The sequence below is a fragment of the Vanessa atalanta genome, chromosome 4 (assembly GCF_905147765.1).
Source record: "Vanessa atalanta chromosome 4, ilVanAtal1.2, whole genome shotgun sequence".
In the NCBI taxonomy this organism is placed as follows: domain Eukaryota; kingdom Metazoa; phylum Arthropoda; class Insecta; order Lepidoptera; family Nymphalidae; genus Vanessa; species Vanessa atalanta.
In genome coordinates this window covers 9,939,993-9,967,187 of record NC_061874.1, presented here as the reverse complement: position 1 = coordinate 9,967,187, position 27,195 = coordinate 9,939,993, and the positions used below count along the sequence as shown (strand labels likewise).

The 27,195-nt window shown below is 32.8% G+C and overlaps 2 protein-coding genes across 4 annotated transcripts in view; one reads left to right on the top strand and one right to left on the bottom strand.

Moving 5' to 3' along the window:
* Positions 1-4,816, top strand: part of LOC125077622 (cyclic AMP response element-binding protein A) — a 95,924-nt gene extending 91,108 nt beyond the window's left edge. The window contains exons 5-7 of one of the 2 annotated variants that reach the window (XM_047689603.1): positions 871-1,055; positions 1,325-1,468; positions 1,726-4,816. In XM_047689603.1, coding sequence (XP_047545559.1) covers positions 871-1,055; positions 1,325-1,468; positions 1,726-1,914 — 518 coding nt within the window. In that variant the 3' untranslated portion in view covers positions 1,915-4,816. Of the gene's footprint in view, positions 1-867; positions 1,056-1,324; positions 1,469-1,725 lie in introns of both variants that reach the window. The other variant, XM_047689602.1, reaches the window with a different exon arrangement.
* A 1,265-nt stretch (positions 4,817-6,081) lies between these two features.
* On the bottom strand, positions 6,082-26,189 carry LOC125077819 (heparan-alpha-glucosaminide N-acetyltransferase). Of its 2 annotated transcripts, XM_047689895.1 has the most exons (11): positions 25,966-26,189; positions 25,830-25,927; positions 19,418-19,548; positions 15,966-16,081; positions 10,234-10,390; positions 9,723-9,927; positions 7,870-8,037; positions 7,667-7,788; positions 7,399-7,568; positions 6,968-7,154; positions 6,082-6,684 (listed from the first exon to the last, which is right to left on the bottom strand). In XM_047689895.1, exons 2-11 carry the CDS (start codon positions 25,917-25,919, stop codon positions 6,390-6,392), a joined length of 1,641 nt encoding a protein of 546 aa, XP_047545851.1. In that variant the 5' UTR covers positions 25,920-25,927; positions 25,966-26,189; the 3' UTR covers positions 6,082-6,389. The 2 variants fall into 2 exon arrangements, with proteins under 2 accessions (XP_047545851.1, XP_047545850.1); XM_047689894.1 differs by having other exon boundaries at positions 25,830-26,189.
* Positions 26,190-27,195: the final 1,006 nt, after the last annotated feature.

Genomic DNA, 27,195 nt, shown 5'->3' with positions numbered 1-27,195 from the left:
CAAACGGACGTTTAACAATTTGAATATTTTATGTTTTGTGAATTGTTTACTTTATTATTCTAAACGTTTGTTAAAAATGCCTTTTCATTGTTGTCAATGCTTAAAAGGTCGTTTGCCTCCAATTATTTAAAAACCATGACTAACAAATTGTTTACCGATTCGTGTACCTTGCCTTATTCGGGTGTTAGAATGCCCGTAAAATCTTTGGCAGGACAAAATATTGTCACATTTAGTACGTAGTATTTTCAATTTTGAAATTATTTAGTATACAATATTTACTACCGAAAGCATATTAGTCCGTGTACTTGATTTCATTTGAACAAATAAATAGCAATACCTGCTGAGTATTGCTATTTCTAATTACGTAAATTAAGGCCTAATTATTAGCCGAGATGGCCCAGTGGTTAGAACGCGTACATCTTAACCGATGATTTCGGGTTCAAACCCAGGCAGGCACCACTGAATTTTCATGTGCTTAATTTGTGTTTATAATTCATCTCGTGCTCGGCGGTGAAGGAAAACATCGTGAGGAAACCTGCATGTGTCTAATTTCAACGAAATTCTGCCACATGTGTATTCCACCAACTCGCATTGGAGCAGCGTGGTGGAATATGCTCCAAACCTTCTCCTCAAAGGGAGAGGAGGCCTTTAGCCCAGCAGTGGAAAATTTACAGGCTGCTAATGCTATTAACCATATGTAGGTATGAGTATAAACATAACTCTGAAATACTCGTATATTGCTAACCTAAAATTTGTAAGTCATTTGATACTACGGTGACATGGAAGTTCAAGGGGTCAATGCGCTGCCTCAAAAGAAAATGAGTTACTCACGCGTCGACTCCTCGTAACACGGGCATAACTCACCAGCAGGTTTCAACCTGCCTCCCACGCCGCCCTCGTCGCTGTCGTCGTCGGACAGCGAGGGCGCGCTGTCGCCGGCGCACGAGGCGTCCGCGCCGCCCGCCGCGCCCGCCGCGCCGCCGCGCCGCGCGCACCTCTACGTGTCGCACCACTCGCGGCAGCCCATCAACACGCCGCTCATCAGCAGCCAGCCGGTCAGTTGTCCCCTTCACGCTCATGGTGCTTTTTATACGATACGGGCGGGCACGAGCCGAGGCCTCGGTGGTGACTGGATATCTCTCTTACGATACCGTGATGTTAAAACTATCGAAAAATACCTTTAGTACTGCAACGCAATAGTACAATATATACTTGATGTGTAAATCTTATTCGTTGTCTTGTTTTTTTCGTCCGACTATAATGAGCAATGACTTAGCTTGGGATTTATATTTTAATTCACAAATTTCATTCCCATTTGTTACAGAAGGGTTCAACGGGCACGCTCGTGTTAACAGAGGAAGAGAAGCGCACACTGCTGGCCGAGGGATATCCCGTTCCGACGCGCTTACCCCTCACCAAGGCTGAGGAGAAATCACTCAAAAAAATCAGAAGGAAAATTAAAAATAAGGTGAACATACATTATATTTACAACTTCCCGTCTATTATGTTAATGCGGATAAAATTAATAACTGTTTGTAATGTTATACATTGATTAACGTCTTAGTCGACGATCCCCATAATACGTACAAGTAATCCTTTAAGCAATCGTTAGGAACCGCCGATGTATTTATAAAGATTTATGACTTTTGATTCTACTAAGCCAAACATTGTTTGGTAGCGGAAAAAATGTCTTTAAGTAATTAATTATTTATTTATCTCTTCTAGATATCGGCACAAGAAAGCAGACGCAAAAAGAAGGAATATATGGACCAATTAGAGAGGAAAGTAGAAATTTTAGTATCAGAGAATACAGACTACAGAAAGAGGGTAGAAACACTCGAGCAGACGAATGCGAATCTTCTGAGCCAGTTGGCGGCTCTGCAGGCGCTCGTGACTCGAGGCGCCAGGAAGTGACGTCATCAAACGAAATAGTTTGCGTGACGTCACACTTCGCTCTCACATGCACAGGGACTTAAATCTGCAGAATACAAAACAACAGACGCTCTGACGTCACTCGGCAATAAACTGCTGCTGGATTCGATCACAAATAGACAACAACCTTAATACTTTAACTAATCTATGCTTAAAGCGAAACCGGCATTTCGAACTCCATATTATTTCTCACTCATTTCTCAAACAGTCTATAACGCTATTTGTTTTTGCTCACTGTACCTTCCAATCTGTGTTTCGATGTTTGCTATTAAAATAGAACTTGTAACAGTATTACGGCCGGTTCACGTGATCAGACAACTGCGGAAATATAACCTAAAAAGGCTGTGAGAACTGACAGATACGATTTCTCACAGTTCCTAGTGTACATTCACCTATGTATTAAGTGAACAGTGACAACGATACTGTCCCCATAATGAAGTGTATATTTTGTCGATGTATATTTTGGATGTAATTTACGAACCGTTACGTAGTATCCAGAGACAAGGACTGTTAGTTGAATGGTTGCTCATTGTATTTGTTAGTAAATAGTTACGCTGTGGTGCTGGATATGATATACCTGTATTTTCGTTTAAGGTATAGCAAATTTCGAGTGCCACATTAGATATTTATTATAAACTCAGCACGTTTTAAGTGATCGTTATCAGTCGACAGCGAGCGGTACCGGGTCGTGGACGAATGTCGATACTTATTTACGCGTGTTTGAAATCTCGTAATATATATTAGATGTATGCCTCAGGGCGGATAATTTAAGTTTTCATTCGTGCGTGTTTTTATTAAAATATGCAAATAGTTTAAGGAATTTTAATTGTTACCTAAAGCGTTCGCGCGACCGTCGCGGGGAGCCCCTCGCTCGCCGCGACCTTGAGTTCTGTCGATCACATTACAATGTTATTGGTCTTACAGTTTATATCGGTTGTTGTGATTTGACGAGGTGTTATAGGCTTGTGGAACTGTTTTATGATGGTTTCCTTTATAGTGACTTTAGTACGTCCCATATACCAACGCGTGGCCGAGTTCGTGGTCGAGTCGATACTGTGCGGTGATATCGGGAACCTTAGTAGCATAATAATGTAAGGCGAACACACCGTGAGCCTTATCTTTTAATATTGAATTCCATGAATTTGCATTTATAGCGAAATGTGTATCGTCCTAGAGATTGTATCATGTATTTAAGATAACGTTTAGATATACGCATCAAATAGCGGACCTGATTTGTATGCAAAAAGAAATGTCTTCGGTAACGTCTAGTCTCTGTAGAAACATTCGAGGTCTCGTTGTGGAGGCGCTCGGGTCGAGGAGGTTAGCAATCCATTTGAAGCTGCGCTCTAGATAGACAAGTACAAATAACTGCATGCCTTTCATGAAAATAACGTAACTAACTATATTAACTATGAAATTTAACATACATAACTTAAATATATTATATTCATAGAATCTCGCAGTTCTTATGTATCGTAGGTCTTGCCAACAAAGTGCGAATTTGAAATCCACAACAGCGGCCGAGGGTCACCGTCTTTGTGAGCTAACATTCTTTTATACTAAACATTCCATGTATCTATTTAGTAATGTGAGTGACTTAAAGTGAGCTCGAGTACTTATCGATATATAACTTAATTTCTAAAGCCTGTACAAATCATTACCTGTTAATTTCATGTTTTATATGTGTTATGTAAGAGTTTCATCTTTAAAAGCATAATCGTAGCTGTGGTATGTTGCGGAGTTTTGTCAATTCGGAATTATTTTCACAATATTTCTATACGAATTAATCATATTCTATATTTAAATCTTTATAGTATTCATGGTATTAATAAATCTTCAATTAAAAACAAGTTAAGCGATAACGAAACTCTAAACAAACATTTTCGATAAATTCCGAATGTGACAAGGTTCCAAATGAATAGTATATGTTCAAAATGTTAAACTCAATCGATCGGCATATTCGTGTTAGTATATTATATTTACTATGTGTGCAATTACTATGTTCTCTTTTACATTTTTTAGAAGTTCTTCCTATTTAGATGTAAGAGAATAGAAATTTATTTATATCGCTCTGTAATGTAATACTTCTCTCCCCGAGCCGGGAATAATGTTAAAAGAATTTATCGAGATATATTTTAAGAGATTTTTTCTAATGAAATTTTAGAAATATATATATAACACTGTTTTACGTGTCTGTCGCTATACGAGTAAGGCTAGGTTAGTGTATGTACATATATACAATTTTATCGTGGAAACTGCAAGCGTGCCTGCCTAACAGTTATTGATTTTACCATAAACTAAGAATCGAACATATGAATAAATGAATGGTGATTTTTGAGAATGCTGTATTGTAGAAAACTATACATAAAAATAAAGTATTTAACTTTGATATAATATATTTAATTCCTAACATGGCATTTACCGTCTACAGAGGAGTGATTTAATTGAAAACGACTTATAGAAATTTACTAAAGTAGTTGATATTTTAAATGTATCGTTATCGAGTCCGATCCTAGAGTCGATATGAAAGGATTTATTGTAAACAAAATGCCAAACTTAAAATGCATAGCTGGTGTGAGATCACCGCAGATTGGGTGACTACGTTGTAGAATCCATTCGAGACAATCCACGATATAATTATAACAATGTAATATTGAAATATTTTTTATATTTATTAAAAAAATCTCGAATGGGTTGTACAGATGTCGATCCACACCGTGTCGTTTTGTTATTATTGAAGTGTAATTTTATTGATAGTTTTAAATGTTAAAACTATTCACTGTTACCTTGAGTCATGATTTGTTGAATCGTTTTGTTTTATTATTATATTTCAATGACATTGCGGATTTTACTGTCACCCTTGAGCTAATAAAGCGTCGGATATTGTAAATCGATTGTTTCATTTTTAATTACATACTCATTAACGCAAAGGTCTTTTGAGTATTTTCCCATATTTTATAACCTCGGATTAGTTGACGTGTTTATAAGCTATTCATACTTGACAATATTCATAGCTAAAGTAATGTGATTAATAATACCCATTTATCATCTTCGTCAAATTTGATTAGTAAAATAATACTACTAGTGGTAGTAGTGGTAATGATATATTTTGTGTTTGATACCTTATTCATAGCGAAAATCTGTTGTTTAACGTTCAAAACCACCCCAAAAAAATAAAACACAGTATGTCGAGTTGTCTCCGTTTATTTATATATTTTAGCAAGCATAGAAGTCTTTACTTATACAAATCGTATAAAGTTTCGATATATAAAAAAATATTTAGACTAGATTCTTAGAATATATAAATTTTTGATATGGTAGAAATGTTCGAAAAATTATAACGATTTTTTTGCATCAATAATTTAAAATAAAAATTAAAAAATGGATTATTATTTTAATTATTGAAAGTTAAATTTCATCATAAAAAATACTGTTTTGTTATTTACAAAAATTATCTCATAATTTCCTTTTAAAACAAGAAATTAGGTTCACATAATGTTGTCTTAGATTTTCGCGATTATTACACATTGAAATAAAACTAGTTTTTTAACGGATTTAATCGCGTATATTAATTATTTTATTTTAACATCCCGACGTTTCGAGCACTTTGCAGTGTTCGTGGTCACGGGCAGACAGACAAACGTCGGGATGTTAAAATAAAATAATTAATATACGCGATTAAATCCGTTAAAAAACTAGTTTTATTTCAAAGAAATTAGGTTGTTTTTTTTTTTAATATATATTAATTCATGTTTTGTTTTTTTTCACTCTGACTGTAATCAGACTTAATTTGACTTGCATTTTTTTCAGTCTTAATAACAAACACAACCCATTTTAGTAGTTCAAGTTATTTCATAAGATGCAATGATAGTTAAATAATCGTAGGTTTTTAAACTTTGATAAAAATATATTTATTAGTTATAAAAATAAAATTACGAAATCCGCGTCTCTTATATAATTACAAAACCTACTTATTATTTTATAAATTGTCTGTAATATAATAATGGCAGTTTTAATTATTATGCTATTCTCGTAAAAAATGGTAATTTTTTTTTCCTTGAGTTTTAGGTAAGCGAAGTTCTTTGTCGTTTGGTTTTTTTTTTTTACATCGTAGGCCAACATTGTTACGTTCCTTCCACATAATTTAATTATTAACACTAATAATGTGAATTACTCAAACAAAGTAATTTTAAAATCGAACTGCTTCGTATAATACAAATAAAAGTGTTTTGTCGAATGTAAAAATACAATGTCGACTATTTACAAAATTATCTTATGTAAGGGATATTTTCAAGTAAGCATCATAAACGCAGCCGTAAACAGCACCATGATCGATAAATAATCAAAGATAACCAACACAGAGATAAAATTGTAATTTTCGTATTTGGCTGTCTAATAAAACTTATCAACACTTTTTGTAATATTCTAACTGGCGATATTCATTTTTAAACTTTTTCTTAGAGCGTAATAAATACTTTTTTCTTCGCCATAATATGTGCGATGATCACCCATAGAGCAGTTCCCCATACGGCTTCTATCAGCCGTATGGCGTGCGTTCTCATGAAAGGTACTTTCCAGTGGAAGGGGAACAAGTGGGCACATATCGAGTGTCCTATGTAGAGAGCGATGGCGTTAAGGCCAGGAGCTCGGAAGGGTCCTCCGCCCCACAGACGCCACGCGTCGGTGAACGTGTAGCAGATGCTGAGTATCGCTAGCGAAACTGCCGACGTTACCAGCACGAATGACATGGACCTAGAAATATAATTAATATAATCAAGTTTGCCTTTACAGCTTAAATACTTATAACTCAAATAAAATGTTGTATTTTTCAACGAGCAGGTACAATATGCAACTTAAACCGATTGGCTTAGATATTAAAAATGAACGGAACTTAACCCAGTACTAAAATTGGTTTAAAACAATTTACAACTGCAAGCATGTGATATTTTCATGGACTACATTACTGTACTGTATATTATATTAGACTAGCCCAGAATAAAAGCAAATAGTAGGGTTTAAATTGTGTGATGCAAACCAAAGATTCTTATTGATTGGCACGACGCCATGTTCCCTGGAGAAGCCCGCAAGCAGCGCTCCCGCCAGCGCGAACACGAGCGCCCACGCCAGCCAGCGGGACACGCGCGCCTTGTGCGAGCGTTGCAGCAGCACCGTCGCGCCCGCCTGCACCCCCAGTAACGCCTGCACGGCCGACGTGAGGCAACCTGGAAACGAAATATTTTGTTACAGGAGTCCACAGGTAGAGCTAAGGTTTGGAGTTACGATTCGAAGTAAGGTATTCTAGTAACAGGCACGAGACGTTGAGGACATTTGTCATATTCCAAGATCTATGATGACTATAGTACTGAAAAGTATAATCATAAGTAAACACTATTATTGGAAAACTTAGTTGCGTTTAGATTGTATATTATGAAAATCATATGTACAACGAAAATATTTTATGTTTACCTAATAAGCCTTCTGGATCGGTCACTGGTCCACCATATACATTCCTAGCGTCACTATGTTGGTAGAGGTGAGAGTCTCCTAAAAGCAATCGGTCAATGTACCCCGCGGCGCCCCCGCTGCACTCCGGAGCGACCCATTCGTCGTGCTTACCACCGGGACCAAGGTATCCTCTAAAAAGTACAATGTTATCGATATATTGTGTAACATAAAAAAAAAAAAATACAATGTGTATAAAAGTTTTTTGTAAAAGTTGAGATAAGATACGCACGCCGGACAGTCAGGATCATGTATGATGAATGTGATAGCGCTATGGACTGCTATCAGCACGCCCGCCAACACCCAGCACCACGCACACGACAGCACGTCTTTTAATGCCTGCCCACACGCGCCCTGGAAATAAATACGTGTTTAGGACTTTGCTATTTAAATTTTACAATTTAAACCTTACTAATAAAATAGCTAAATATTCACCCTTGGAGGCGTGTAGTACTTAGGGGCGGTGAGCGCGTAGAAACCAGCGGAAACCAGATATGCCACAGCCAATCTCTGCAGCACACCGAATATCCGCAGCTCGCCCAACATGTTGGATCCGTAGATTGTATTTAGAGATATACCGAGAAGGAACATCGTTACTGAACGCTGGAAAGTGGGTATCAAATTATGAATAAAATTCAATCATTTTATAAAATCTAAATTAGTGTATTTTTATTCTGCTATTGATAAAAAAAAAAATTAAATGATAAATTTAAAAACATACAACTATTTTGTAATCAAATTTATAATTTTCTTTTTAAATATACATCTATCATGCTAGAACTATCACGACTGGTTTAAGTTCAAAAAAATCTAGAAGATTTTAAACATTTCTCTCGACTTACGGCACTGGTATGTCGGTAACTACCGACATACCAGTGCCGTAAGTGTGTCGGTAAATTGGAACAGGTATTCAAATTATATCTTTGTTAGTGCTATGCCAATAAGATCAATCAAGTTGTCTCGTACATCAGGACACACCTGATCGTCATTTAATGAAGCAACCTCATTCAGTTAACAAAACCAGGTCAAGACTAATTTCTCTAAATCACCGTACCTAATAATCATTATTCGCCAACTATTTACTTCTAAATTATACAATGCATTGAAGAAAGTGATAGCATAAATGTTCCAACGTCAAGAACAAATAATGAAATGTATGAAAAGCGATACGAAATAAACGCCGCATAATAGTCGAGTCGGTTGTGAGAGCGCACGTTTTGCACGCAATGTAAGAATTTCACATGAAACGTATTGCAAAGCCTTGCAATCTCTTTAAATTTGTATTAAAAACACGTTCGTGAGATATTGGATCGTATATAACCGTAGAGTAAGAAAACAAGTTACATAATTATAGCAAAAGTAAGCATTTCGCAAACCAAACGCTAACTGGTACCTAAAGAGCAGCTCGAAAATATTCATACATGTATATAAGCAAAGACCTCGCGTTTGTGAATAACTATGATAAGAAATTTAAATAAATAAATGCTTAAGAAAAAGTAGACTTATGAAATGTCGATATTTCTATATCTTATCTTTTCTTTCATCCATGACTCAGATGACAGCTAAAATAAAATTCTATTTTGTAGTATAATAGGGCTGACATAAGGCGCAACAAATCAATTAAATATATTTGATAATGTTTGCCATATATCGGCATAGCCCGTTCCAACGTTTTGGATAAAATTATTGCTTACTAATCTGTTCCTACGGTATACGTCAACTTTACTTTGGCATACCCAACCATGTGATCCATGCACCTACCTGGCTACGCCAATGATAATCGGTTAATATATTTTTTACGTAACCGGTTTCGCGATCGCTTTAAAATATGAACAATAACTGCCAATCTACATCACAAGCAGGTTTTGTGTTATAATACTGGTTCTTAAAGGTTAACTGACTCGTCTACCCTTATTGTAAACAAATAAATATAATATACATAATGTTACAACTCGCCGAACCAGTCCGCTCGAGAACCTCGTCCCGTTTGTGTTTATGTAATCTTAGCGGTTACGCCTGCGGTAGGCTGCACGGCTGTACTTTGATAAATTATTATTAAGCTTTCTCTCAAATATATTTTTTAAATTACTTTCGATACGATGTTTTTAAACCACGAGATTTTATGAATAATTTCAAAAGGAACATTTCATTACAATATCGGATATCATCGACAAATATTCTATTTTTTTAAACAATTATGTCACTGTGTACAATGTTAAAAATTGGAAAAAAAAAACAAAATTAGATTCAACATTTTTTTGTAAACTAAAATTTAAACGAAATCTTACCCTAATGATATGAAAAACAATTTTCCATCTCGGGACTCCCTTAGCGAAGGCACTCTTCACCGAGAGTGGTATGCATACGCCCATGATCCAGAGAAAAGCGGGAAAGACCAGATCGCCAGCAGCCAATCCGTTCCATGTCGCGTGTTCCAACCACCAGTATCCACCGGCCCCATCGTTTACAAATATCATGAATACTATGGCAATCCTAAGAAACAAAATCAAGTACAGATAAGGCTAAAAACGTTTTCTAATTTAATTTAGTAACGGTATTTTTTAAACATTTTATGTAATCATTAACTATCTCCAGACTAATTCTTTCGTTTAGTGACTTATTAGTATGATTTCGAGCTCCCAATTCTAGAGCTCACTTGAGTTTGCGCCCAGATGCGCCAGTGCATTAGAACATGTCTTGGGCTATTGATCGGCACCAAATCCTTGTTAGATAGGCTTGATACATTTTGACTTACATTATTATGAGGAATTGAATGGTTTTACTATAAATATATCTTACCCTCTAAATGTATCAAGGGCGCGTAGCCGTTGCTGAATGGCCAGTTCCTTGTCTCCATACCGAAGCTTTGCTGATCTTCTCACTCTTGACATTATAAGCCTCATTATACCGTACAGCACCCATGCCGCGAGTAACACTCCCAGTAGAAGGAGCAGCGCTAAAAGAGAATATAAAGTTGCACTTATTAAGAATAGTTAGTTATAACTACATAGTTAAAGAATTGTTTTTTTTTACTAATATTCTGTCTGTATGTCTATTAATCTTTCACGGCCGGCTTTACACCTAAAATCTGTTTTTTATCGAAAAAACCGCGACACCTAGTGTTTTTTAAAAAGATGATCTTGATGTCAAAACTATGGTTAATATTTTTCACCTTATGAAAAAAACACAAACTTTGAAATTTGAAATAGATATTTATAATAATAGATATTTTTTGACGACGGTTCCGTGGTCGAGTAGTGTGTACATCTGTTTTCATGGGTACACCACTCCGAGGTCCCGAGTTCGATTCCCGGCCGAGTCGATGTAGAAAAATTTCATTAGTTTTCTATGTTGTCTTGGGTCTGTGTGATTATTGTACCGTCGTTACGTGTGATTTTCCATAACGCAAGTGCTTTAGATACTTACATTGGGATCAGAGTAATGTGATGTTGTCCAATATTTATTTATTATTTGAAAGAAAACCCAGCTTGCCATCATTCAAGCATTTAGTGGCAGCATCTGAACTTCAAGTTTATCTCATCGTTACGTAGAGATAATTCAGATTATAAATGATAATATACATGCAAAAGAATTCGACTTTTATACATAAAATTATATTATATACGTAATTTGTATGTTATCTATAATTATATGTATTGAAGAAATATTTTTAAATTCTTTTTCTACTGAATTTAATTCATCATATCATTTTTTTTTCTTAAACCGATCGCTCTTGTTATTATCTTAGAATTTATCTAAAATAATTCGTTTAATGACCGAAAGTATGGCAATTAAACGCCATTTTCAACTTTTATAATATGGGTATTATTCAAAATGTACCTACTGAATACTGAACACTCATTTTATTAGTGCATAAAATAAATTCATTTTTTATTTTATGAACAAGGATGTATCATTAGTGATAATAGGTTTTATATTTTAATTCTAGTGTTGTAAATTTAAAAATAAACGTATTCTATTTAATTACTTACTTAACGCTGACAAATAGGTTATACCATTAGTTACAATAGCTGATATTGATAAATTACGTCAAAACAGAAACAAAAAAACATATAATCATACAGTACTAAGCGACATCATGAGCACTTGAAACATTCGATAAGGAAGATGAAGATTCATTTCGTCAAGATAATCTGATGCCTATTTATGACAAAACTATTTATCAACGTTGCATTACAAAAGTTCTCTCCAATAGTGGCGCTTCGTCCATGTTCATGTTATGTAATCTCATATAATAGCTTCATAAAAAATGAAGTTTTTTACATTTTTAAGTTTTTCTATAGTGTGTGTTAGCGGTATTGAGTTTAGAGTCGATCCACTAGTAATAACTAATCAAGGTCTGGTGAGAGGTCTTAGATCAAGTGACGGCAGTTATTCATCTTTTCTGGGAATTCCTTACGCTCTTGTAGATCTTAATAATCCATTTGGTGTGAGTAAAATTACATATTATATGAACGTTTTAACAATTGTATAATCTATAGTTTAAACTTTATCATGTTTTCATTTCAGCCTCCACAACAACATCCAGGTTTTGGGTCAGACGTATTCAATGCTTACTATGGCTTAGTCAAATGTCCGCAAGTTGCACCTGTTGTTTCAAATAATGGATATGAAATATTGGATTGTCTTCGGCTTAACGTTTACTCGCCCACAATAGCTAGCTCGCAGAATCCATTACCAGTCTTAGTATGGATTCATGGAGGTGATTTCGGACAAGGGTTTGCTGGTGAATATGGTCCAGAACATTTAGTCAAACAAAACATAATAGTGGTGACGATTAATTATCGTTTAGGACCGTACGGATTCATGTGTCTCGACATACCCTCCGTTCCGGGAAATCAAGGACTGAAAGACCAATATGAAGCATTATTATGGATAAGGAATAACATAGCAGCATTCGGTGGCAACCCTTATAATATAACGATTGCCGGTCAAGAAGCGGGCGCAAGTTCAGTTTTACTACACTTATTTTCGGATAAGCAAAAAGTGTACAGCAAAGTAATTGCAGAAAGTGGCACTCCTCAATCTATGGGCACTGTTGTCGACGGCGATGTTGATGCTGCGTTAAAACTCGCCGGACATTTAGGTTTTATTACAACAGATTCGTTGGAAGCTCTGAGTTTTCTCTCTCGAAGCTCACACGAACTCGTAACAGCCGCTGCTTTTTATTTAGGCTTATATTTAAAACCTTGCAAGGAGAAATCGTTTAGTGGTATCAGTAATTTTATAGAAAACTATCCATTTTCTTTATCAAATCAGAATAAAGTACAAAATACACCAATTTTAATTGGACACACTAGCAAGGAGGCCTTAGATTTGTCAACTAAATACGACAACGTATATTTTGAAAGTGATCCTTTTTACAATAACATAAAAGAAAACTTTAATCTAGATGAAGACAGATTAGTAGAAGCTGCTAATATTATAAGAAATTTTTACATTGGAGATGAGCCCGTATCAAAACTTTTAGAACCTGAATTGGAAAAATTTGATTCTGATATCGCTTTCTATCATCCCCTTCAAAGAACTATAACGCAGTTACTTAATGAAAATGCAAGCCCAATATTTGTATACGAGTTTAGTTATTCTGAAAATGAACAAGACAAGGCCGCACACGGAGATGAATTAAAATATCTATTTCACATGTTAAACAATAGGATTGAAAATAATGAGAATAATCAACTGATAACTGAAAGAATTGTGAAATTGTGGTCTAATTTTGTCAAATTCGGGTATAGAATTTTAAATATAATTTATTTTATTCGTTGATTATTGCCTAGTTATAATTGGTTAATAAATATAATATATAATATTTCTTACAGAAACCCTACACCAGAGACGAATGACTTAATACCGATGACGTGGACCCCTGTTACTGCGAGTACAAGACCTTATATCGTGATTGACTCAGACATCCGTATCGAGCACAGAATAAACAAAGAAAGAATGGCATTTTGGGACCTCTTTTACGCAGCTTACGGACAATACAACAGATATTCACGGGAATGTAACATATAAATATATTTATTCTTTTATATATTAATGTAGCATTGAAAACGACTGGTTAACTTGTTTGAAATGACTTCAAAAAGCAGGTGATTCTCTCGCGTATACATTTTTTAATGTTCAGTAAAATATGTTATATAACTTTGATTGATAATTGTGTTGGACTTTACTAAGTCTAAATTGTAACAAGACTATACTTAGTCTTGTTACAATTTCATTGAAACTGTGCATTGTTAAGATTTTTTAAGTCAGTTTTTATTTAAAAACTACTTTTATATTAAAGAACTCAGTCGATTGTATTATTCGATGTTTCTAAAAATTGTTTTATAATTAAATAAACGATGTGAAGACTGAAGATTCATCTTTGTCAGAATATGAATAATTGAAAGCGTCCTGTATATTGGAGAGATTCGCAATAAATTCGTACCACTTAAATCCTTAGTATTCTAGGTCGCATCTAACGGATGATGTTCATCAAATAATATAATTCCAAGTCGACGAACAAAAGATTTAGAACGGCTGATGTACCTCCCTCAAACTGTAAGCCAGTTAATATTTTAACAGGTAACAATTGACAATGAGATTCAATGATATATGGTATAATATGTGCACAATGGCAGGCTCTAAATAAAATCAGATAACGGGGCTGCCAAAAGTATTTAACAAGACAAATGCCAAAAGTATTTAATAATACATTATAATAAATAAGTTATTTAAAAATATATAGTCGTATAAAATATAAAAAAATGCTTACGTCTTATTTGGATGCCTAGGAAAAAATTAAGACTTTCTAAAGATCTAATGTTAAATAAACATTAGTTCCGCCAGATTTTCACAATTTTCTCCGACCTTTGGTGCGTGACTTAAAACGGTTTATATTCGATCACTTATAAACACACCTTCTCATTATTGGTAGGTATCGAGCATTTTTGTACCGTGACTAAATTGATTTCAAGCTGGTTTATAAATGTAGGTACACTAAAACTAATATAATGCTACTGACTTTACTAAAGAGAGCATATTACGATAAGTGACATTCTTTATTAATATTTTTTAGTTATGTTTCCTTACAAAAAGGCTTTTAAAGCGGATAATGTCAATTAAAATATAAACATTATACTACAGTTGGTATTTTTAATGTAAATTTTTACACGTGAAAAACCGAAGATAGCAATTCCAACTCGCAAGTATCACTGAATTTTCATGGGCTCATAGTTTGTTCATATATCATTCAACAAAAAACATTCAAGAGGCAATGAATTCACGGAAAGTAGACGTTATTACTATTTGATACAAGATATTTAGCATGTTTCATAAATAACGCGAACTAATGTAAACATGTCGATGAAAAGGGACTTACTTATGTAACAACAGACTTGTATTACTGAAGGTCGTTTTTATGTAGTACAACTATATTTCAAATCGCCTTGACCGTATAAATTTGCATATGAAATATATGTCATATGGCAATTTGTCCGATGACAATGATTTCGCATACTTGAACTATCTAAAAATGGGAGTGTCTACAAACTGAGCGAGTTGTACATATCATTGAGTTTTGTTTTAGAAATAATAAACATAAATTACAAACGTAAACAATATTGTTACGATTCATTTATGCAAAGATGAAAAGATGAAAGCCTAGTTTGAGTAGGTTCAACCCATTCGTCAGATATTCAGACAGTATTGTGTTCTGGTTTGAGGTTTGACTCTATTGAAGGGTAACTAAGCCCGTGTAATTGCAGACGGACATAACAATCTAGCGCCCAACATTGGGAATGGTTTTTTTGAAGCGTAATATCCACCAAAAGAAACATTTTCTAAAATGTTCTTTAATCTCTATTAAATATAGAAGTATTACACTTGTTTATTGGATTTGTAAAATCTAACGGATCCGAAAGAAACTTCAGACTTAAGAAAACCCGCCGACAGAAACTCAACGAGTTTTTTATACGACGTATAGATATATTTATTTATAAAAAAAACAATGAATTTAATTGCATAAAATATACAATAATAATTTTAATGTGTAATTATCTAATGACGACGTAAATAATTCTTCAAATAAGAAAGTTATATATCTAATCACTGTCGAGTCTTAATTGATGTGATGTGAGTACCCGAGCGATTTATGTGAAGAAAAAATGAGAACATCGTGCGCCTCAGTGAAATCAATTGAAGAGAATAATTTGATCGAATGTCTCAAGATATAGATAATATGGGCGTTTATATCTGATAAATAAGACGTAAGTATATCGCTAAGTGTTTTCGTGTCAAGGATCGTGCTTCCAAAATGAGCTGTCGATTTATGTTATTGTCATATAAGGCTTTTTATTGTTATTGAATATATTTCAATATTTGCAACATTATGTAAAATTTTTGACATAAATTTAATTAACAAGTTTTTTTCAATGATCCACCTTGTTGATTTCCAGTTTGAATTATATTATATTATTTCATATATGGTAACACCATTTCAATTAAACGTAATTATTATCACTTACGCATATATATGTCAACAGGTTCTCTAGTTGTTCGTATGGTGCATCCCTCGCCAGTTGTATTTAAAGTGTAAACCCCAAACTCCCCCAAGTTTGGTCGTAGTTGACACAACAAGCCCCTGAAAAAAATATATTGTATAAATACAAAATATAGTTACAATCAATACCATTACCATTTTATTGAATGAAATGTTCAAAACGATAATTAAAACAAAAAAACTTCGATGGTAAATAATTCCGAAAGGTACCGCTAAATGCTTAAAATATAAAATAATTAATCTAATTTTATTTATAAAAAAAAAATATAATCTGAAATTAGTCCTAATCTATACAAAACGACTGGTTGATAAATATATTATGTAAACTGTCATCCCTGTTATTATTATGAATTATATCAGTGGCGTGCTAGACGGATAGAGACCGCACAGAGGGCGTTGCATTGAGAAGGAATCGCGCCCCTGCCCCTACATGTACTCATATTTTGTTATTGCTAATATGGATGGAACTATAAACTTTTTGAATTAATAAGTCTCAAAATTAATTATCAGTTTCATTTTTAATATTTCCCCTCATCTTTGAAGGTCCTGGTGCACCGCTGCGCCTTGCTGATAGCCACGCCTCTGGATTAAATCATCTTAAATAAAACTCTTCACTGTCTTAAATTTAAAATGGCGTATTCCGTGTTATGTAATTATATTATTAGACAAAGATAACTTCCAATCACGGCGAAGGATTCAGAGTTTACTTCACCCATCTTGAAATGATACAGAATTCAATGTTTTCTTTCCTTTTTGAGCGTGGGATGAAATTAAATTACATAATTACGTGATCCTTGCCCGGATTAAAGTATTTCCGTTAAGATCCATTCATTCTACTGAGTCATATTTCGTTAATTATTAAACTAAAAGTTTTTTTTTTATTTTATGTATATAAAATGATTGAAGAGGGCTCAATGTCTTGTGATAATGAATGATGTATCGTCTAAACTGCATTAAAATATATATGTGTATGAACTTTCATACAGCCATAAAACGATCATAATATGCAAGTGCAGATGAACTTAAGTAATCGAATATATGTTAGAGTATAATATACTTTATTTGTAATAAGTTATTGACAAAAATCAATTGAATGCTATTTACGACAGGCGGCCTGATCATTACGGGAGCGATCTCATCCAGAGAACCTTTGCATAAAGGACTTGAGATTTATAACGCGATAAGGAGGTGTGCATATCGTACAAGCTATAGAATGAGCGTTATTAATATATTTACTTATGTATGTTGAATAAAATGATACACACACATATTTGTTTAATATATGATTATATAACTGTAAAATTGTAAATAACGGACATTATAATCTATCGAAGTGGATTTCGTGAAGTTATAAAATCTTTAACCGAAAGATTACAAACATCATAATTTATCTATAATAAAAATAATTTTTATTTAAAGTATTTTATAGTAAGCCTCTATTATTTCTGTTTACGAAAACATGTACAATAAAACATAAATAATACTAAACGCTCCCCGCACATTGATTACTCCACGAAACGTTTAGTAAGAAAGAATTAATGATTTGCTAGGCGTGTCTTTTTTCATTTGCTACTCGTTCTAATTGAATCGTGATTCCCACGCAACGGAAATCGCGATCAAAGACTAGATGGCTAAGATCATCTTCAATCGAGGAAGCACTCATTTAACCCGAGAACCTCTCCACCTGAGACCTGAGAAAAGGTCAATCTTTCGTTGAAACAAAGAGAATGCGTCATTAAATTATGTTAAGTAATAATTGTTTAGCGAACAAGGCAACGTATAGGAATGCCTTGATAAAAACATTGCTGTTCCCATACGAATAAATTTACAATCTCAGAAATATAATAGGTATAATATGTATATTACTTATATACGTAAATAAATACATTTATTCAAACGAATATTGGTTTAATGAAGATTTACTTGGTGGTAGGGCTTTGTGCAAGCCCGCCTGGGTAGGTGCCACCCACTCGTCAAATATTCTACCGCCAAATAACAGTAATCTGTATTGTTGTGTTCCGGCTATAAGTATGAGTGAGCCAGTGTAATCACAGGCACAAGGGACATCTTAGTTCCCAAGGTTGGTGGCGCGTAGGTGATGTAAGGAATGGTTATTATTCCTTACAGCGCCTTTGTCTATGGGCGGTGGAGACCACTTACCATCAAGTGGCATATGCTCGTCCGCTATCCAATGCAATAAAAAAAAGATATATGAAGGACGCTATGTGCGTAGTCACTTACTCACTTTATTGGCACATTAAAACGTTCATACCAATAAACATAGCATATAAACTGCTAGCCTTACATGTAATCGAAGTCGTTATTAGCGCCTGAGATTACTAAAGATCACATAATCTTCTTAGCCAAAGCGATTGTATACATCGGCAATAACAAGGCGTCCTAGGGGAATAACTATAATAATAACCCTTTAAATTGAATATTAAACAAATGAAGATTATTATTTTAAATAACCCGAATCAAAAAAAGCGTTTATTTAAAGCGACCTAAGTCCAAATAGAAAATGTTCTCGTAACTGTCATTCGGTACATTTACGTGCTTTTCAAGAGGCAGACATAATTTTTACTTTAATGTTTGAATGTTCTTTACATAATGACAGCTAATCTATCAATCATAGTCGGTATAAAACCCAAATAAAAAAAACCTTAAAAGGTTTTTTTCTGATGATCTGAAAAAATAAGGTGCAAAGGGGCCGTCCTAGGTTGTCGCTTTATTGGCCGATATGTGTCGGCACTGAGTTACTAGTTTTTGGACACATAAATAGGAAATAAATCAAATGATTTCGTTAAAGTACCAACGTTGTTGCATAAGATGACGATTTACACACTTTGCAATAATATTAAACAGTAGAAAGCAGACATTTTGTCTCCTTAGTTAATACAAGTCACGTCAACATTGCTGTGCCTGTGTATTATCAATTTATCTTACTGAGTAAATACCTAGTAGGTAAAATAAATTTATTAAATCAATTATTCTAGGGCTATTTATACTTTAATTGTGAAAATATTCTGATTTATATGATAAATTACCAACCAAAAATTAAGTATGGTTTGAAAAAAATAACGATAAAATTCATAAAGGACGAGCGTCGAGGTGAGTCCGTCGAACAAGAGGTTCACCTGCTAGTAATTGGTCACCAACGCCTTAGATAGACATTGGCCAACATATTAATAAATACATTCACCAACAATGCCCTGTCAACAACAGAATTCAAAGATGTCCTTTGGCAGTGGGTTGAACGGGGCCCTGCCGCCGAGCAAATGGTTTACCTCTAATTAATGTTACGTTTGTAATGTTTTTTTTATTACAAGACAAAATACTTGTAGGATTGAATATCTATTTGGTTAAGTATTAGTATTAGAAAAACAAATGTTGTTTAGTAAACTGTGAGGAACTTACGAAGTATTTCTAGCGCTTGTGTAATTTTCTGTAGCGTCTGAATACACGCGCCAGGTCGAACGCTTCGCTGTGTTCACCACCCACCAGCCCTCCGTCTCCGGAGAAAGATTCTTCTGTAGTTCGAATGGGCACTGAAAAAATGAAAGTGATCGAAAATTATAATATCCCGTATGTTATAAGTGTTAGTGTAATAGAATTTTGATATAACATTATATACGTTTATAAAACGCAATGCATATTAGTATGGGCCTTGATACCTGAAAATAAGGCTAAAAAATATATACAAGTAAAAATAAGAGATGTGTCGAGGACACCCAGTTGAAACGAAGATGCTTTCGTTATATATTGTGTTTTAAATAATACACACAATGGAATAAATAAACATCGTTTGAGTATATAATGAAATAACAATAAAATTTTAATTAAAATTCCCGTATGAATAAAACATTAACAAAAAATAAGTTATAAGTAAATTATGTTATATTAAAAGGGACAGAGAAAATGTATTTTTTCGATTTCTTAGTAGCTTTTGGTCACAAGTCTCTACAGCTTGACTGGGCGTATCTTAAAACACTCAGTCGGATTAATTAAATATATTTTAAGGACTATCGTCTTATAATTTAATCACATAATTATATATTAAAGTATTCATTGTGATAGCTTACATAACAATACAGTCAGACTGGATAAGCCGAAACGTTACGAAATCTTCTTGTTTCGCGATATTCACATCTGAACTATCTAAAGAAAGGTGAACTTATGTAATACATCGAATGTGAAAGATTATTTTTTAGGAACTTCACAATACATTGCAAGATTACCTAAGTTTCTATACATTATTTAAATTTAATTTGATGTTACGATTATCATTATCGCAATTAAATAATACTTTATTGTTTGATTTCTGTAAAGTTGAATTATAAGAGTTCAACTTTGTAAAATTTAAAGAAACGTCTGTTTTTCTGGTTAATGTTTTTCAACTGAAAGGTTGGGAGATATTTTTTTTAGCAAAACGCATTTAATCATGTTGAATATTAAGTCAAATTTGACTACTTTTATTTTCTTCTCATTCATTTCTGATATAACAATAACGTAATTGTTATTAAATTACAATTGCTACTAAAATAACTCGAAACAATATAAATATTTCGTGTGTATGTTAAGCATTCCAGACATGCAATTGATCTACTTTTAGAGAAATTATTCTCTTATGTGCGTTATTGAGATATGTACGCCTACTTTTGTGATGAAACGAGAAAGAACTGTTACAATAAACTATAACACGCACGCCAAATAATAGCGGTGCTCGGTATATAAAGTGGCACGAAATATTTTTTACTTGAATTCACAAAAGTAATTAATTTAACTGTTATTGATTTATACTATATTACGTCAGAGGCGATCATCATAATTCGCAAGGAAAAAAAATTAAAACATTGAAAATATTGGAAAGTCATTTATATATTATCATGTCATTTAAATCATAATGATATAAGCCGTGTGCTAAGTAGGTATGATCGACATATTTTACAGTATATTAGTGCCGCCGTGGTCCAATGGATTGCATTGTCACAAATTTTAAATAGTCGGTATTTCAAATCCGAATAATAATAATATTTAAAGTAAGACAACAATCATTCAGTTTGGTGGTAAAATCTTCAGGCAAATATCAATAAATATTCTGAGATAATTAGATACATAATTACGTCTATCGCTTAGCAATAACAAACCGTATTATTGAGGTCATTGAAACTAATTTATTTTGTTCTTACTTCTACACCACATCAAACCACATAAAAGACAAATGCAAATATATGTTTAGCAAAAAAGATTCTTATCAATTTGAGAATTGAAATCAGCGTGGGTAGTATCACTTACATTCCTATCTTTTAAACGAGATCCTTTTTTGTATAAGTTAGATAGATTATATTGACAACGAACCTTATTACTATATATATTATTTTTCCCAGTCAATTCAAAGTATACTTTGTTCGAAAATGTTTTAGAAACACTTTTGAATCGACTTTTTACAAGGAAATTATGTCAATTCAATCTTCCAGCAGTTCGGTAAGTAGATTCTACTGAGAAGATATCAACAAACTGTAGTACGCATTGACTTGAGCATGTTTAATAATTCATAAAAAAAAATTATAAATTTAATTGTAAAAAATGTTATTAGTTACTTGTACATACTTATTTCAGTATTGTTTCAGTACATATATATATGAACGTACAATGAACTTTTTAAAACCAGGATCAATACGCCCATTTAATTATATTTTATTTATTTACATAAATTACATTATAGATAATTCAAAGAATTTTAATATTATTCATTTTATTACTGTATGTACCAAAATACTAAGTTGTTACGTACATATAATAAACAAGAATATTCCCGAGTAATATGGGAAACCCATGACACGTCAATAAAAATCGATGCTAGGGTCGCTCCGATACCCTTTGCTTTCCACAGAAACATAAACACATACCAAACATTTAGTTCGAAAACATTTAAATGTATATATATGTAAATTAAAGACTGTATTTACTTCAACTGATCTCACTTTGTCAAATTTCAAGCCTATCTATATAAGATATATTTATATCGGAGTTTACTTACTTTTATTTGAATCACATGATAAATTATTTAAATTTATGTTCAATATTCGGCATATTTGACAGATTTACCAAATTTTCGTATACTATCAGCTTTAAAATAATATACATTCCGCTAAATACAAGTTCTTCAATCAGAAATTTGTGCAATACTTGTTAAAGCAACATTTATTTTAAGCATATAATCGGTAATTACGCATATATGTATTCTATAATTTTAAAATTAATTGTGAATTCAGAAGAATTCCGCTCTTAATAAGATATATCACCTCTCATGATTGTTTTAAACTGGGAAAGAAGCCAGCCGGCCGGCCCTTTCACAAAAAAAATCGTACCTCTATTTTATTCGTTTTAATTTCTGTCTTTCGGAAATATATCTATATTCTTCATTTTATATTTATTAGTAGTATTATGTTTATTATTTAATATTATTTATATTAAAATTTTGTCACAGTTATGTTAAATTTGCAATCACTAGCTGTTTCTGGATTACAGGTGTAGTCGTTAAATATAAGTGGGAAAACACACTTTATGTTCTAAAAATTCATATTTTTGCTTGCTTTGCTTTACCCTTTTAAACTTTATTTTATAACATATATTCTTTTTGTTATCCTTCAATATCTATATTTTATTTTGATACTATAGTGTTAAAATCATTCCGAATACGATCTCTGTAAAGTATTGGCTTATCGCCAAAAGTTACACGGTTGTTTTCAACATAGCTAAAGCAGTTGTTTGCCATTTGTTACTATACAGGAATATCGAGTTAGTCCGAAGTCCTCGAAGGTTCAGATTGGTAATCGTCGGCCTTACTTTGAAGAGGGCACTTAAACATAAATAAGTTCTCACAGTTTAATAAACTTATAAAGATAAATTCATAAAATATTATTATTGAACTAGAATTATTCTACTTTAAATATAAATAATGCCGTTGCAAACATGACAACAGAAAGGCTGAACTCGGGTTGGATGTCATGTCATGTGTACGAAGAGAATAACTGACATAACCAAGACAACGAAAGAGAGAGAATGGTAGAGAAAAACTCACTGCGACGAAACCAAATCAATCAAATACCAACGTGCCTTTAATTAACCTTAAACCGGCTTTCAAAAGCATACACGCGTAACGCAGGATATTTCGTGAAATCTTTTACAAATACATAATTACAAAACAATTGTTCATATTATATTCAGGATGTTATCACTCATTACACGATTTTCAACATGATCAACGAATTAGCAACTTTATTAGTTATATTATAATTTATGAGTGTAAAATATGTATCAGCACTTCGACTTTAACTCTTTACAAAGTATTTAAAGTTATTATTATAATAATTTTCTTTGATTTATTCCAAGCAGCTGCAATAATGTCTTTTTAATAGTTAAGTCGTTTTAAAATTGTAATGATTATATAAATTAGTTTCGTTTTCGGAAACTACGCAATTCCGATAGTTCATATCTTCAAACATTATTACTAACTGATGATATAAAGTATATACACGTACCTAACGTGAACAATATTTTAAAAATAAAATATCGGGTTTAATTTTAATTCAAAGCCGTGAGAATTCTTTAGATATGTGTATTGGAAAATGGGGCATCCTATGGTGAGTGGGTAACACCACCCACTCACATTGGCACCGTAAGATTGGATTTGCCAATCACTCCATTGCCAATAAGCAATAAATTTACTATAAGCACACAAAATAAAATGTTGTGTCCCTTTACGTTACAGGCACAATGAATAGATCTCATTTCCAATATTAGTTCCCTTAATTTAAAGAAATGCAAATTGTTAACATATACCGACATAAAAATATTTATTAAATTTATTCGCTGGATTAGTTTTTATCAACACTTTTTTATATTTAATTTTGTAAGAAAACGAAATATAATTATAATAATTTTAATCCATACAAATAATAAATTTATTCTTTATTTAAAGTTATTGCAAAGAAAAAAAAATATGTGGACTTTTTGTAACAAATTTTACCTTCTTGTAAATCGGTATTAATCGCAACTTTCTTATCGGTCAATTTAAATATATTTGTCGTGAAAGTATGGCTGTAATTGACGTAAAGAATAAACAATATTTAAATTATACATATGCACATACAGACATAACTGCAATGAGAATATTGAATACTTACTTTTAGTCATATGACTTCACAATAAAGATCACATTCGCTAGACAATTATTAAACAGTTATAAAACAATTTTTACACGAAATAGGCAATAGGATAATTAATTATGTGCTATTTTGCTAGTTATTTATACTTACGACTACGAGTATATGTACGAGATATATGGCGGAATGTATGTTTTCAAATATAAGTACATAAACACTTATTTGAAATATATTGATGTTTTAAAATCTGATTTGTAATTAATTGATTATGTATGACGTATGTGCTAACCTGAGTACTAATTTGTATATTTCCTACTACTAGGCAGTATTTCTTGCCTATATAGGCTGCTTATTTCAAGCTTATTCCAGCACGTAAAATGGATTAGGTATAGGTATTGTACAGGTACCAAAATAACTTTAGACATGTAAGGTTCATTGAACATTTTTTTTAACTCGATTTGACGATAGGAGTGACTTAGATTTCGCAATACATGGATCTTTATCAATCACCATGAAGCAAAAAATAAGTTTTTGAAACGCACTGCACTCTAGTGATTGCTGCTAGTGTATTGACTACACTTTCTTATACTTTTTTTTGTTTTGCTGAAAAAACACGCTTACTCGTTTCCCCCGCATGAAGGTCTTGTCGAAATACACCAGAATATCCATTTAAATACGCGCGCGCCGTCTCTTTAGGCGACGTCACAGGATCGTTTACGCTCTCTTGTACTAACATTAACTTTTGAATAGTATGAATTATGTTTTTTTTTAAAGAGAGAGAGTCATACTAATAAAGATTAATTTTATTATTGTCTTCGTAGATAAATGAAATTAAAAATTCATTAGATACTCGTTAGCTTTTCACGATCTCATGCTACATTCCAAAAAACAAAGATAGAAAGAAGCCTTTCTTTATCTTTTATTTGTCATGCTCATGAGTATGCAAAAAAATTACTTGGCTTAAGTTAGAAGACAATAAAGATTTATCGAGGAAGGTTCGTTCTATTCATTCGCTTAATAGTAATTTACAATCAATTAAAAATCAAGGTACATTAGGTACCTATTCTAATAAAATCGACAACGTAACACTATGATAATTAAGTGAGCCCGAAGAAATTTTATTATGAAGGAAATGACTGCCTTTGACTTATTTTCTTTTAAAATGTTTTTAAACAAAGAGGTTTAATATCTCAGTGAAGGCACTCGAGCGTATCGCATTTTTTTGATACAAACAAATGTTCGTCAAATCGAGTGCTATTGTTTGTTCGAAACCTAATGTTATATTCGTAAACATACCGCCAGATAACGGTGCTTCACTCAAATTTTAATCTCAAGACTAGTACTACTGAACCGAAACAGAACTAAGTATAATTAACTACAACCCATTTTTAAACAAAATAATTATTCTTGTATTTGTAATTGTTTTACTATTATTAAGTACACGTAACACAATAATAATTAATTTCCATAGAATTCTAGCCTTGTCCTTGTGCGTGCCAAGTATAACCGATACAAGCCAATGTATGGTTTGGAATTGCTTATTATCAATTATTTAAATTAAATATAATTATTTCCAGTAAGAACTACAATCTTGGCCTTTAAAATAAAAATAATTTACTACTTGTTTCTTATTTCAAGTCATAAAATACAAGTAAACTTACCCTGAAACAGTCGTCTGACACCGCGTAAACACCAACATCCCTATCAGTCACCCCGACAATGTAGGCTTGGTCCATACTCAGGGCGCTCATGTTGAGACCCTGGTGTTCTTCCACACCAGGGTCTTCGAGCCAAGACCTCATCACATCACGGATCCACAACCAAGCGTCTTTATCCACTGTTTCATTCATTTTTTCGAAACAAAAAAATATGTTAGTAAAATGTCACTAAAAATAACACAGAGCACTTGTTATTTTTTCAATAATAACAGCAATCATTGTTATAACAGTGTCGTGGTGTATTTAGTCTGCATTTCTGGCAGCGTCTTAGCGACGGGAGGCACGGACTTGCACTGCCGGTAAAACCGGTGCTCGCGTCTCGCGTATTACCACATTAGTAAATAATTGGCTTTCTACCACTCGCCGGGAAAAAATCTTCGAACATTGTGATGAAGTACAGACGTGAGGCAAGTTTCCATTGCGAAGGAAATCAGTCTAGTTCCAAGAGTCATTAGTACATTTTTTTTCGTTTAAAAACATGCAATACCAGTAGTACTGGATCCATTGATTCCTAATACGGAAATACCAATTGCGATTCGCTATAATTAAATGAAGTGAGTGCACTTAAGAAGGGTCTGGCGAACAAAGATTTATTTAATTGCAAATGTTTGTATTTTTTTATTTATTTCGTTTATTGTTCGTTTCGTTTATACATGACAATGTATAAATATCATAAATGTAAAAAAACGATGATAAATTAAAAATTGTTGTTAAATTATGGCTAAATTTTTTTTCGCAATATTTCATTGTTTAACAATAATAATAATAATTTAATATTGCATTACCAATATTATAACATAACATAGCTCATTATGACAAAAACCTATATCTATTTTTTAAGTAATTTTAATTATTTTATTCAAAGTTTTACTTGACCTTCAGTACGTTATGCTATAATATAAACAAATACTTATGTTATAGTTTCGAAAAGAGTGGCATTTTTAATAAAAAAATCTCTCACAATTCTAATTTAAAATTAATTTGTATTTAATTCACCTCGTGATTGGTGCTGAAGAAATACATCGTAATGTATTTCAATATAATTTCAAATATGCATGATAGTACTGCACTTATATACAAACCCGGATCGGACAAACGTGGCGGGAGATGTTCTAAAGATTCTACTTCCAAGTGGTGGGATGTGATGTGATGGGTACTATACGTTATAAATTTTGTTTTCTAAAAAGTATATATTTGTATAGAAACAAATCATTGATTTAAAATAATATTTATCATAATTAATAAATTTAAATATAAAACAAAAATGTAAGTAGGTTTAAAAAAAATATAGCTCTCAATTCTGCAGAAT

Coding starts and splice junctions, on each gene's coding strand:
- LOC125077819 (XM_047689894.1), bottom strand. CDS start 26,018: ATGAATGAAACAGTGGATAAAGACGCTTGGTTGTGGATCCGTGATGTG. Junction 16,082..19,417: donor ACAAGCGCTAGAAATACTTC/GTAAGTTCCTCA, acceptor TATTTTTTTCAG/GGGCTTGTTGTGTCAACTAC. Junction 7,789..7,869: donor AGTACTACACGCCTCCAAGG/GTGAATATTTAG, acceptor ATTTATTTCCAG/GGCGCGTGTGGGCAGGCATT.